Below are 13,352 nucleotides of genomic sequence, written 5' to 3' on the forward strand. Positions count from 1 at the left end.
ACTTGATGGTTCCAGAAAGCACTGTTTCCTTTGACCGGTTCCTCCTAATGTTTACCTACTGCTGGAAAAAAAGCAAAAAGACTCTGTGCCAGCTGCCCTTGAGTACTCGCCCAGAGCTTGAGTATTCGCCCACAGACAGACCAGATGTCTTTTCCAAAACAGTCAGGACAATGCACTGATGGAACACCACTTTAGCTACCATCACTAATTGCCAGGCAGGACAGCTCCAGGCCAAACACACACATAGAGAGGCACGCAACAAGCATCATGAATGAAACATGGGAAAAGAATTACTTATGCTATAAGAATGAATTACTCACCTGAAGAAGAGCTGCATGCAATAAGGGCACCTACTACTACATAGATTAATTTACTTTATATGATCCTACTAGATGTCACCTTAAATAGATGTACTTATCTCTTTCAACTTGGAAACACATCAACCCGTAGACTTTGACCCACCACCAGGCAGGGACTAGGAATACTAAGTAGAGGAGAAAACGAGTGTTGTGAGCCTGAAGTGTGTACAACCATAGTAAAGATAGCTCCTGAGAGGATGGGGAAACAAAGAGAAAGCTGCTTACCTCTGAGAAGTTGTCCTTGATCTTTGTGCCATGGACATTTGTCTTGAATGCTCGGCGCGTGAGTTTAGGGGTCCCCGTCCGTTGAAGGCTTACCTCAGGAAAGTCCTACATGGCTCCACCTGCATTACTGATTTTTTCTGCCAGCAGGCAGTGGCAGAAAATCCTGAGAAACAGCAGACACATCTTCCCAAACCATTTTCTCAATAACGGAAGCAGTGCGAACCGCGCTGAAAACCACAAGTGAAAACAGCAGAAAAACACACCCCACGTTGTCTCAGGTAGGAAATAACTGCCCTGAGCAACATGCCCTTCCCATGGTGAACCCAATATACCCAAGGCCTTAGGGGGAAGGCAGAAAAGGAACCCAAGACTCTTAGTACGTCTCCTGAGAATCGCAATTTCCATTTACTCCATGTCTTCTGGTCTCACAGGATGAGGCAGAGGTATAATTAATTCCTCCTCCGTCTCTCTGCAAAGAGCTTTTCTCATATCTGTGACAAAGGAGAAAAATGTTATGATTGTGGGAGTCATTCCACAAAGCTACACATGGTGAATTCACTACTACAGATAAGATCATTTTTAATCAAAAACACCTCAGCCACAACGTTACCACTGCAAACATAGCACTGCACAAAAATTCAACTCAAGATATAGGAAAAGGCGATCTAAGAAGACGAATGAAGTTGACAAAAAGCATCTGCAACAACCATCTGGTAGATGGTTGTCCACAGCCATCCGATTTCATGGTGGTCTTTCCTGACAAATGAATCCTGGAAGAACAGAAAAGATACACAACATGTCCACAACAACTTTTGAGGAGACTATTGAACAGAAAAAAAAAAAAAAAAAAAAAAAAAAAAAAAAAAAAAAAAAAAAACAGCAAGCGTCAGTTTTGTTAACAAAGTAACATTAACATACTAAAAATTTCCACCTTCTGTGTAGCCCCAAGGCGGTGGTGGGTACATCCACTGATATTATTGAGGTGGCACAATGTCAGAGATAGTTAACAGACAAGGTACACCCGAGGTGCACCCAGTTTGGATCAGCTTGCATATGAGTCTGCTGATACATCAGTACTGTTCTTCCAGAAGCAGACAGTTCATTCCTCGGTGGAGCTGAGGCTCTGTAAGGCTTTGCTTTTTTTCCCTTCCCTCACTCCCCCTCTATTTCCAAGCTTAAACTTACACCCAGCAGCAACCTGAACCTCCCGGCACGCACAGCCCAGCCCCAGCCTGGGGAAAGACCAGCCGCCACCCCCGCCTGGACTTGCCTTGCTCTGGCCTCCTCAACACCGTCTCCTGCCCTGGGGGGGTCCAGCCAGTAACCCCCAGTCCCCACACACACTTGCACCACCACAGGCAGCCCCGGCCACGCTTGCCCACTGCTGCACTCTGCCTGCACAGAGCAGCCCCCCTCCCGGGCCAGGGAGCAAAGACAGCACAGGCCTGCCCCCCCCAGTCCCGCAATAGGCAGCCCCCCACCCCACCCAGCAGGGCTGCCCCCACACTCCAAGTGGCCAGCAGCTGACAGACATGGGGACAACCCACCCCCCAGCCCCTGCCCCTGCCCCCTCCACACCCAGCCAGCTGCGGAACCTAGACCCACGGACACACAGCGACTCCCCTTCCCCTGGCAGGCAATGCATCAAGCAGTGTCCTTCTGCCTGTCCATCCATCCCTGCTTGAGAAATGGATGCTGGAAGTGGGCTTCTCACTATCGCTGCTGCTTTGGGTAGTTGTGGAGTAATTGCCTTAACCGTTTCCTCATTGATGGAAACGGTTAAGCCGACCAAAATTAGAACAAACGATGGGGATTCTCCCCTCTGAAGACAGGCCAAGAGAGATGGAGTTGTTCACCATGGAGAAGAAAAAGCTCCAGGGGGAGCCAATTGCCACCTTTCAGTGCCTAAAGGCAGCTTATAAAAAAAGTTGGAGAGCAACTTTTTGCTCAGACAGATAATGACAGGGCAAGGGAGTTTTTAAACTAAAAGAGGGGAGTTAGATTAGATGTCATGAGAACAGGGGAAAGGATAGAGGAACACAGACACAGAGAAGGGCAGAGGAATCAAAAAGACCAAGAGACGAGTGGGACAGAGGAAGGAGTAACAGCGGTAGCTGGACAGAGGAATTGCAGGGAATGCTACTGCAGGCGTATAAACCTGGGTGCAGTGCTTTTGTCACTGATGGGCAGTACCAGTTGTGGTTGCAATGCTGTGCAGGTTCAGCGCAAGCAGTTGTCACAAAGTCTCAGGAGAGCATCAAAGCACAAGAGGAGTGTGGGGCATAATGGGTTTCTCAGGGTTCCAGAGTAGAGTGCAACGGTCCAAAATGGGTGAGTGGGGGGTAACATGGCTACCCAGCAGACACCCAGATGCCTAGACAAGCCCTGTGTGCCACTATGTCAGCTCCTGAGGACCACACACATGCCAGCAGTCAACAAAGCATGCAGAGGCAAGTTAGCAGCAAGAAACGGATGCACAGGAGAGGATGTCCCCGTGCAGCCTGCACACATCCCTCTCCCTGCCCTGCCAGCATTTGCAGCATGGCACCATTCCACTCCCTCCCCACCCACCTTGACACTCCAACCACCCTGACCTATGGAGGGCTGCACTGAGCCCCCCACTGCAGCATGCACATGTGAGCTCACTTCTTCCAGTATGCAAAAGGAAGCATTTATTCAGGGCTTATTTTAAACTTCAAAGTAGAGGGATTACGTTTCATATAAAACCCACGACAAATAAATGTCTGGTAGACATAGATAACAATATTCATACTATACACACTTGCGCTATTTATCTACAGTTGTCAAAAATACAGAGAAATTAGATTAAAAAAGGTTTTTTGGTCAAAACATTAATGAAATACGTGTTTCAAATGCATAGGAATCGCAGAGCGATCAAACAAAGACAGTAATTGTCTTAAAGCTTTAGAGCTTTCAAGAGCTGCCATGATCACACGAGCAAAGAAAAGCTACCAAGTTTGTTCACCAAGACAGATGTTCAAAGTAAAGACAGGGAAAAAAAACTTACACTCTACCACCAGGCATCTTTGCTGGCGGGGAGCAAAGGGAGGAAAAGAATGCAGCATGTGTTTAAACTTCTCCTTATGGTATCTGTATGTTTTGAAGAAACCTCTCTGGCAAAAGCAAGGTCAGTTTGCTATCAGATGCTATCTAAGGAAACAGCAACAAATAATGTTTGTCACGGATAGGATCACTTCATATTCATTGTACTGCACAGTGACCAAGAACAATGCCCCCGGAGAGGAAAAACAAATCTCTCCCCACAGGGAGCACCCTGAAGCCCGAACGTCTTCAATACACATTTTACCCCTGCATTTTCTCAAAAAGTACTCAGTTGGTATTTCCCTGAGGGAGAGGTAGGCTCTCATGAGGACACTTCATGCTCCCATGCTCTGAAAAGTCAGAAACAACATGATTGTCCCCTCTCATAACCACTTTGTAGTGAAGAGTCCTTCAGTTCCCACTGGTCCTCGTGCATGGATACGAGAAGTACTAACACCAACTTCAGTATCTGTAGAAAACACACAAGGTAAAGGTAGTTGATCCTCAGAAGATATTCAACTTTGCACTATAAAGCTCTGCATCTTTATGCAGAAGCAGTCATTCAGCATGACCTCCCTTCCTTCGCTCCTCCCGAAGTGTCAGAAGTGATTTTTATCTGTTCTGATTAGAGGAAATTAACTATTATAAATTGCAGTGTTTATACTTCTGTCTGTTACAGCTTCACTTTTAGAGAGAAAAGTGAGCCAGAAAGGTACGCATGTCTTACATGTATCATGCATTCGTTTGAGGGTTTACCCTTTGAACCATAAGAACTTAATTAATCAAGATTGCAATCTTATGTCCTTCCCCCCACCCCCCATCTTTTTAAAGGGACCACTGCATGATCTTATAAAACCCTAATTACATTTTTTTTAGTACATAGAGCGCTGCGTCTTCGAGCTTGCTACAGAGATTTCTAGTAGTTTCTCCCTCAGGAATTAATGTTTCCCTTGTCTTCTGCAATTCCTAGTACGTGCACCTGTTTACTTAGGTAACTGAAACTCAGTTTTGTTCCAGTCTTTCCTTCCTCCCACACTCCCAAACAGCTTTGTGGTGCTTAGCTGCCTGCACACTGTTATAAGTTGCCCCCTTAATTAATTTTCAGAGAGCATTGCATTAATAATAGAAAGGAATTTATTGAGTAAGCAACAGCAAGCAAAACAGCGCTGGGCGGCTGGGGAGTCTCGGCTCCGCCAACGGCGCGCACCTCACCCCCCCCCAGGGTCCCTTTTTATATCTTGGTAATTCTGGGATTACGCAGCACATCCTGGTATATTCTGCGACTGCGCGCACTGTTGCTAGGGGGTCGTCTCTGTCCCTCTGGTGGTCGTGAAGATGAAGGCCGTAGTCTTCCTCGGCGTTGTGGTTCAACTTCTTTCTTTATTTGGTCATGTTGGCCCAGCGTGAGACAGGAAGGCAAGATGTTGATACACTAGTTTAACAACTTATCAGGAGATGGTTACATGAACTTTGCAGCAGTGTTATTTTGAACAAAAGAGGCTACTGAGATGCAGAAGGAGAGAAGGGGAGAGGGTTCTCTTTTTTGTTACATTAAGCAAAGGAATTTTCATAGTGTCTAGCTAAGCATTATACAGCTCCTTACTTCAGCAGGGAGTTTTCACAACTCCCGTTCCTCAAACAGAACTCCTTGTTTTTACAAAAGACAATGAACAAACATTTATTGTGTATTACAATCCCTCCTTTTTCTTTTAGTTACTCATTTTGTTCATTGAAGCTCTGCAGTGCCTGGCTACTAAGAACTAATGTTTCCTCGATTCCTTTGTTGGTACTTATTGGCTCGTATGTGGCATGTATGAGCATTAAATGTGCCGCTTCTAAATGTCCCTTTACAATCGCAATCAATTTATTAAAAATACATGGTCCAAAAGTTAGTGCTATTATTAAGAACAACAAAGGTCCTGTTATTGTTGATAATAAAGTAGTAAGCCAAGGTGAATAATTAAACCAAGATTCGTACCAGCTCTGTCGGGCTTCATTCTCCCGTTTCCTTTTTTTTTTTCAACCCTTCCCTGGGTCTTGCCATTGTATCTCTTACCTCTCCAGTGTGATCAGCATACACACAGCATTCCTCTTTCGGGGCTGCACACAGCCCGTCCTGTTGTAAAAAAAAATACCAAATCTAATCCCCTATGATTTTGTAACACTACCTCTGAAAGCAACCTGATAGATTTTCCAGGGCCGAGATGGATTGTTCAATTTGGGTCAGGTCCTCATCCACAGCAATGCATAAGGAAGTAAATTCTTGATTTTGTTTAACCAATGAGGCTACCCTGGTCCCCACTCCAGCTCCTCCCAGGATTATTAGGGTGGCCAAAGTTAGAGCCGTGAATGGTTCCCATCTTTCCAGATGATGACTTTCCACTGTGTCTGGGTGTACATATAATCCTCAGAGTGGTATAGAATCCTTGGTATAATTATCACCTGTATACAGAAATCACGAGATGCATTAAAGAGTTTTATTGATAGACAAGGAGTTACGCCCACTCACGAACAAACCCACCTAGCGTTGTTGGCTGGGATTAACCACTCGGCTGATTGTTTTCCATTCTCCATGATATTACATAGGTGACACTTCCCACTAGGAACCGTGCACACACACCTACCACCTCCAGTGACTTCTGTTAGTGTTACCCTTATGTCTTTTCCCAACTGTAATGTAGAGGGCTGTTCTCGTTTGTGCGGGAGGGCTCCCCAGGATTCCCGATAGCATCATAATATGAAGGCCTTATACTAAAGCATAATCAACAGTGTTTTGTTACATTTGGGTTTGTTTTGTTTAATAATTGGTAGCTGGCATTCATGACCCCCCCATATGTTATTCTCAGCTATGTTATCATTCTCAGCTTTACCTGAGCTCGTAGGGCTGCCGAGGGTTGGAAGTGTAGTATTTTCCGCAGGCTGGATTCCCTGGACATTTTCTGACAATACCTCATTTGGTCCTACTGCCTGGGGCCTATCGGCATCCTCCTTTTTATTAGTATGAGTCCTCCCCTATCTGTTCTGTGTTTGTAAAATCTGACACCTCACATTTTTCCTAGTACCCAGCTAGTATCATCCAAGTTTGTTATATTTATATATAGAACCTTGCAAATTTCTTTATTTCCATGGAAGGTTCCTGTATACCCTATACCATGCCCTCACCACCTGTAACGGGGACCTGCTTGTTGGTTACAACCTTGCGGCCCATATCCCACTTGTAAGAATTTATTCCGACCAGCCCCGAGTGTCCAGCCCATAGCAATGGTTTCACACCCCCAGTATGCACAATAATACATGTTCGGGTAATTACAGTACCCCTTTCCTGGGTTAGAACTTGGGCAGAAATAAAATCCTGATCGGTTAAAGCATGGCTGCACTGACACCAGGTCACATAATGTGATGCGGAAACTGGGAGCACCCGCTGTCGTTGTTTGCTGGATGACGAATTGATCCTTCCATCTGATCAAGCTCCATTTAAAAGGCTGATGGGGATGCGCAGACCCATAGCAGACCAAAATGATGATACTGACTCCCATGTATCGTAGGAGGTGGTTGGAGCCCATCTAAATTGGCGGCCCCTCAGTCCCCCACTGTTTTCACTTCTCTGCCTCGCTTGTCAGTTCGGTTGCAGCGAACTACAAGGTATCGGTTCTTCTTGGCAGCAGCAGTGTTCTTCAGGGGAACCTACTAGGGAGCCTTTGAAACAGGGCCTCCTCCCCTTCCCACGATACACAGATAATATAAAATACTTATCAAGTCCGTCTTAGTGTCAGCTTCAAGTCGTCAGGGCCTGGAGCTGCCTCCCAGTTACCTTCCCGGATTGGTCCTTTGACACGGCTGGCATGCGTCCATCCTTTCTCTGCAGTTCGAACAGCCGTTTCTGTGGTAAGCAAAACAACATAGGGGCCTTCCCCATCGTGGTGTTAAAGCAGTCTCTTTCCAAGTCTTAATTAGAATTGAGGGTGATCAAGTGGCAATTCCAAGTCATAGGGTATACCATATAGCATTTCAAAAGGAGAAATTCCTACATCAGTTCTGGGCTATGTCCGTATGTTTAACAGTGCAAGGGGTAAGCATTTTACCCAAGAAGCCTTAGTTTCCAGCACAAGTTTTGTTAGTTGTTTCTTAATTTCACCATTCATTCACTCTACCTTTCCAGAAGAGGAGGGGTGCCAGGGGCTGTGAAAATCCCACTCAATCTCTAAGGCCTGCTTTAACCCTTGCAGTAAAGCTTTACACCCATTCAGTCACATGGTCAATTACGACAAACGAGTAACTCAGTAAAGTCTACCTGTATACTTTGGAAAGGTCAAAACCCTGGCTCCCGTCCCCCTCTAGACAGGTTACAGAAGGCCTTTTTATTTACCTTTTGACATATAGTACATCCTCTGCATGTGTGCTTCTCTAAAGTATATATTCCTTCATAGACATGCTTTCTTAGAACAACATCACACATTGCTTGCACCTCCCAATGACTCTTCTGATGTAAAACAGTTAATATTTGCCTCATTATCACTTTATTCAGCATTTCTCTCCCATCAGGGAGTATCGATTTTCCTTAAAATGATCCACATATTTGTAACATTAATACCTCCTTGGGAGGTTGTAATTGCTCCAAAATCTTTTTTAGAATTTACCCAAATAGATAGGTGGCCCTGTATAGCCCTGAGGTAAAATTGTCCACCTATATTGTTGCTTCCGCACCCATTTCAGGGTCTTTCCAGTCAGAGGTGAATATACATGTATGTTTGCTCTCAGGGCCAGAGAGCACTCCATTAATAACACTGTTATTCTAGTCTAACAATTTACTAGTTGAATGCCCAATTTAATCATCAAATCCCTTCCCAACAAGTTAGTCTCTGCCTTGGATACATACAATAATTGCCCAGTGATCATTTTATCCCCTAGTCTCAGCTTGGTATCCCCCAAAAGTGGCACTGTTATCCCAGTCCCTTCAACCCCCATCACATTTAGGGTTTCATTAGTTAATTTAATCCCTGATACTTTACAAGTAACAGCAGTTGGGAGAGCGAGAAACCCCCCCGCAGACACCAAAGTCAGTGCAGAAGGAGGGGGAGGAGGCGCTTCAGGCGCTGGAGCTGAAGCCCCCCTGCGGCCGCTGGAGAGGCCCCTGGTGGAGCAGGCTGTTCCCCCCTCCCCGATGCTTGGGAAACTGAACAAACACCACAGCAAATATGCAAATATACCAAAACTTCTAGACTGTTACTTAGATAATGCCTACATCACCTTTCCCTGCTCATTCAACTTCGAATACCTTTAACACTTTCAACAAACCTTTTAACACTTCCTTTATCTTTCTCTAGCCTTTACTTTTCTAATGCCGACATCAAAGGCTCAGTCAGGGGCCAACTTAATTCCGTACCTTTTCCCTCCAAGATGCTGAAACAACATCAATATACAACATTTCATCCTGTTTTCCTTCTTTCCACAAAAACAACATTGACTGTAATATGGTGTTATAATTAGTAGTTCCATTTAGGAGCCACTCCGCTCCATCCTCTATTTTATAAAGTGGCCACCACTGATTACAATATTTAATAAGGGTTCTTTTACTCTCTGTACCCTCTTATCCCACTATATCCCTTCAATGTGTTAGTATACATCCTAGGGGGCTTTTCCTCAGGATTTCTTTGCTTTGAACTTTTCCTATTGTAATCTGCAGTGGTTAATATTCCACCGTTTTCCTAGAAGCTCTTTACTAGTCAATCCCAATCCCTCCAAAATCCACAATATATAGATACACAAGTAAAATCAGACCACTGTAAATTAACTGCCTGTAGACAATTACACTGGGAACATTTAAACCTGATGAGCCAACAATATGCCTGGGCAAATTTTGTTCCCTTAGACATACACCTCAATGGCAGTTCTTATATTTACATATTTACATATTAACATAGGTATAAAAGAACACTTTAACAAAAATGCCCGGGCTTTTATATATACAATATACAATGTACAGTTATTATTCCAGTTACAATTATTCCTCAGCAGCTGGAATCATTGTGCCAGTTGCCATTAAAGCTCGCTTACCCTCCTCCTGTCTTTATTAAAATCTCGGATGTCCCTGGAGTTAATGGGGACGGCCACATATTCCTAGTCACTGGTCCCTGAGTGCTAGAGTCAGAGTCGCTATCAGAGTCTCCCTGGGGTTGCGGATTAGGAAGCCCAGGAGTCAGAGGGGCTGCAGGTGGTGGTGGTGAAATACAGGGAGACAGTGGGGCTGGGATCTCTAATTCTCGGTTTTTCTTCTGCCTCCCATCCCCTCCTTTTTCTTTTAGAGGATATAAATTGGCTCGAGTTTCCAAGCTGATCCACAAATGTGCATATTCACTTTCTTCCAAACTAAAAGGTTCCTTTGAGTTTACATAAATATTTAGGGCCTGGCAAACCCAATCTTCAAAGGACCCAAATACAGGCCAGTAAAGGTGGTCTCCTCGAATCTGTTTACCACCCCAAACTTCAACACAATAATGTATCATTTTTACTTTATTGCTTCCCCGCCTAAAAGGGGAATCCTGCCAATTTTTAATCATTAATCCCAGGGTAACCTAACATCAGACGTTACCCTGCCCATGGGACCAGAAGGCTTACTCTTCTTCTGTCCCATCTTCTGGAGCGCCTTCACACACACACACACAAATCGCTTCCCCCTTTTCGTGGCCCAGTCCCTCGCGGGATGTGGGAACCGCACTACCGAGGGGTCCGCACTCGCTTCGTCCGCAATTGGACGTCTCACAACGCTACGCTCCAGGATACCCAACCCCAACCGAATGGATCACCGGCCTATACTTACTCACTCCTGAGTCTTCGTTCGGTCTTCGTGCACAAAGATTACTAGGGGTTGCCGGCTTTATTTGCTTGCTGCCAAATTTAGGGTTCGTCGGTGAAGGATTTGAATGAAAGTAGTCCTAGCGAAGGCCGCTGAAATCAGCGGGGCGCCCCCTCCGAAGGTCTTTCAATCAGATTGCCTTCATCCGAGTCACGGCACCAAATTTGTTATAAGTTGCCCCCTTAATTAATTTTCAGAGAGCATTGCATTAATAATAGAAAGGAATTTATTGAGTAAGCAACAGCAAGCAAAACAGCGCTGGGCGGCCGGGGAGTCTCGGCTCCGCCAACGGCGCGCACCTCACCCCCCCCAGGGTCCCTTTTTATATCTTGGTAATTCTGGGATTACGCAGCACATCCCGGTATATTCTGCGACTGCGCGCACTGTTGCTAGGGGGTCGTCTCTGTCCCTCTGGTGGTCGTGAAGATGAAGGCCGTAGTCTTCCTTGGCGTTGTGGTTCAACTTCTTTCTTTATTTGGTCATGTTGGCCCAGCGTGAGACAGGAAGGCAAGATGTTGATACACTAGTTTAACAACTTATCAGGAGATGGTTACATGAACTTTGCAGCAGTGTTATTTTGAACAAAAGAGGCTACTGAGATGCAGAAGGAGAGAAGGGGAGAGGGTTCTCTTTTTTGTTACATTAAGCAAAGGAATTCTCATAGTGTCTAGCTAAGCATTATACAGCTCCTTACTTCAGCAGGGAGTTTTCACAACTCCCGTTCCTCAAACAGAACTCCTTGTTTTTACAAAAGACAATGAACAAACATTTATTGTGTATTACACACACCACAGACACTTACCGAGTCCAAATCTATATCCATCAGAGAATCGGGTACTGGCATTCCAGAAAACACAAGCACTGTCCACATGCTGGAGGAACAACTCCGCTGTTTTCTCTGAAAAAGAGGCAGAGCAGAAAATAGGATACAGTACGTACAGCATGATCATGCAGGCCAATAGGCACAGCCTCATACCCTGAACAGATACAATAGCAGAACTTTCACCTGCAACATTATCAGACAGCATTTAACAGCCTGGATTAAAACATGTTCATGCATGTCATGGTTCCGCTCGAGTGGGCAGCCGAGCTCCACCACAGCCGCTCTCTCACTCCCCCTCCTCAAAGAGGAATGGGGAGAAAATATGTGAAAAGGGCTCAAGGGTTGAGATAAGGAAGAGAAAATCACGCAATAATTATTGTAACGGGCAAAACAGACTCAGCATAAGAAGATAGTAGGATTTATTGCTCATTACTAACAAGCTAGAGAAGTGAGAAACAAAGGAAAGAAACCAAAAGCACCTTCCCCCCCCCATCCACCCTCTTCCACCTCCTCCCCCCTAGCGGCGCAGGGGAACGGGGGAATGGGAGTTATGGTCAGTCTACAGCACTTCTTCTCTGCCGCTCCTTCTCGGTCACTCTCGTCCCCTGTGCTGTGGGGTCCCACCCACGGGATGCAGTCCTTGATGAACTGATCAGGCGTGGGCTTCCCACAGGCAGCAGCTCTTCTAGAGCTGCTCCAGATATGGGTCCGTACCACGGGGTCCATCCCTCAGGAGAAAACTGCTCCAACCTGGCTCCCCTACGGGCAGCAGCTCCTGCCGGGTCACCTGCTCCTGCGTGGGCTCCTCTCCACGGGCTACAGGTCCGGCCCGGAATCTTCTCCGGCAGGGGTCTTCCACAGGCAGCAGTCTCCGTCGGTGCAGGGCCACCTGCTCCACCGTGGTCTCCTCCATGGGCTGCAGCGTGGAACCCTGCTCCACCGTGGCACTCCATGGGCTGCAGGGGGACGTCCTGCTTCACCATGGTCCTCACCACAGGCCGCAGGGGACTTCTGCTGTGGCGCCTGGAGCACCTCTCCCCCTCCTTCTACACTGACCTTGGCACCTGCAGGGCTGTTTCTCACTCCCTTGACTCTCCTGGCTGCTGTGTGGCGCAGCGTTTTTTTCCCTGTCTTAAATATGCTCTCACAGAGGCACAAAACAACATCGCTTATTGGCTCAGAACTGGAAAACAACGGGGCCCTTCCCAAACATGGGGCGGCTTGTAGATCTTTCTCACAGAAACCACCCCTATGGCCCCCTGCTACCAAAACCTTGCCATGTAAACCCACTACAGGGACCTAACCTGCAGGGGTCTTCAGCTGGTATTCACAAGCAATTCTTTATTTGGTGTTGTACGTATGTGATGGAGTGGAAATAGGAGAGCAGAGTTTCAGAGAGATGAGGTGACATGATGGAAGATGAGATGAGGTGAAGGGAGCTGAGATGTTGTAGATGATAGGAGATGGAGTGGGATTAGGTGAGCAGATCTTTGGAGAGATGAGGCAAGGGGAGGGGAAGGGAGGGAATGGGAGACGATATTTGATAAAATAATCTGTTGAAGTGATACATGATCAGTGAAGTTTAGGTAAGATAGATGTGTTCAGTTAAGGTGAGATGTGGTGTGGTGAGATTATGTGAGCTGAGTTTAGATGAGGTGGTATATATGAGCAGTGATTAGGAGAGACTGAGGAGTGAGATTAGTAGAGCAGAGTTTTGGAGAAATAAGGTGTTGAAATATAAGGTGAGGTGAGTTTACATGTGGTGAGGTGAGGTTTGTGAGATCATGTGAGATATGGGGAAGTTAATTTAGGTGACATGGTATGACGTCAGCTTAACTGACCATAGGTACAGAGAGATTAGGTAAAGTGATGTGATGTGAACTGGCCTGAGGTGATCTGAAGGGAGTTGAGGTAAATTGATATAAAGTGTGGTAACATGAGGTGAGGCGAGAGGGGGAATGAGGTGAAGTGAGTTGATACGAGATAGATGAGGTGAGGTGAATTGAGCTGAGATGCCCAGAACTGAGGA

General features: G+C 46.0%; 1 protein-coding gene and 1 long non-coding RNA gene across 3 annotated transcripts; both read right to left on the reverse strand.

Moving 5' to 3' along the window:
• Nucleotides 1-2,179: 2,179 nt before the first annotated feature.
• LOC137842977 (delta-1-pyrroline-5-carboxylate synthase-like) lies at nucleotides 2,180-12,373 on the reverse strand. Of its 2 annotated transcripts, XM_068657745.1 has the most exons (4): nucleotides 12,074-12,373; nucleotides 11,303-11,398; nucleotides 3,613-4,116; nucleotides 2,180-2,991 (listed from the first exon to the last, which is right to left on the reverse strand). In XM_068657745.1, the coding sequence occupies exons 1-3, from the start codon at nucleotides 12,234-12,236 to the stop codon at nucleotides 4,031-4,033; spliced, it is 345 nt and encodes a 114-aa protein (XP_068513846.1). In that variant the 5' UTR covers nucleotides 12,237-12,373; the 3' UTR covers nucleotides 2,180-2,991; nucleotides 3,613-4,030. The 2 variants fall into 2 exon arrangements, 1 of the variants encoding a protein (XP_068513846.1); XR_011089305.1 differs by lacking the exon at nucleotides 12,074-12,373 and having other exon boundaries at nucleotides 3,613-4,107; nucleotides 11,290-11,810.
• LOC137842978 (uncharacterized) lies at nucleotides 5,652-11,283 on the reverse strand. Its single transcript, XR_011089306.1, has 2 exons — nucleotides 10,465-11,283; nucleotides 5,652-6,089 (listed from the first exon to the last, which is right to left on the reverse strand). It is a non-coding gene; the product is annotated as an uncharacterized lncRNA (long non-coding RNA).
• Nucleotides 12,374-13,352: the final 979 nt, after the last annotated feature.

Source organism: Anas acuta, chromosome 21, assembly GCF_963932015.1.
Source record: "Anas acuta chromosome 21, bAnaAcu1.1, whole genome shotgun sequence".
Classification (NCBI taxonomy): domain Eukaryota; kingdom Metazoa; phylum Chordata; class Aves; order Anseriformes; family Anatidae; genus Anas; species Anas acuta.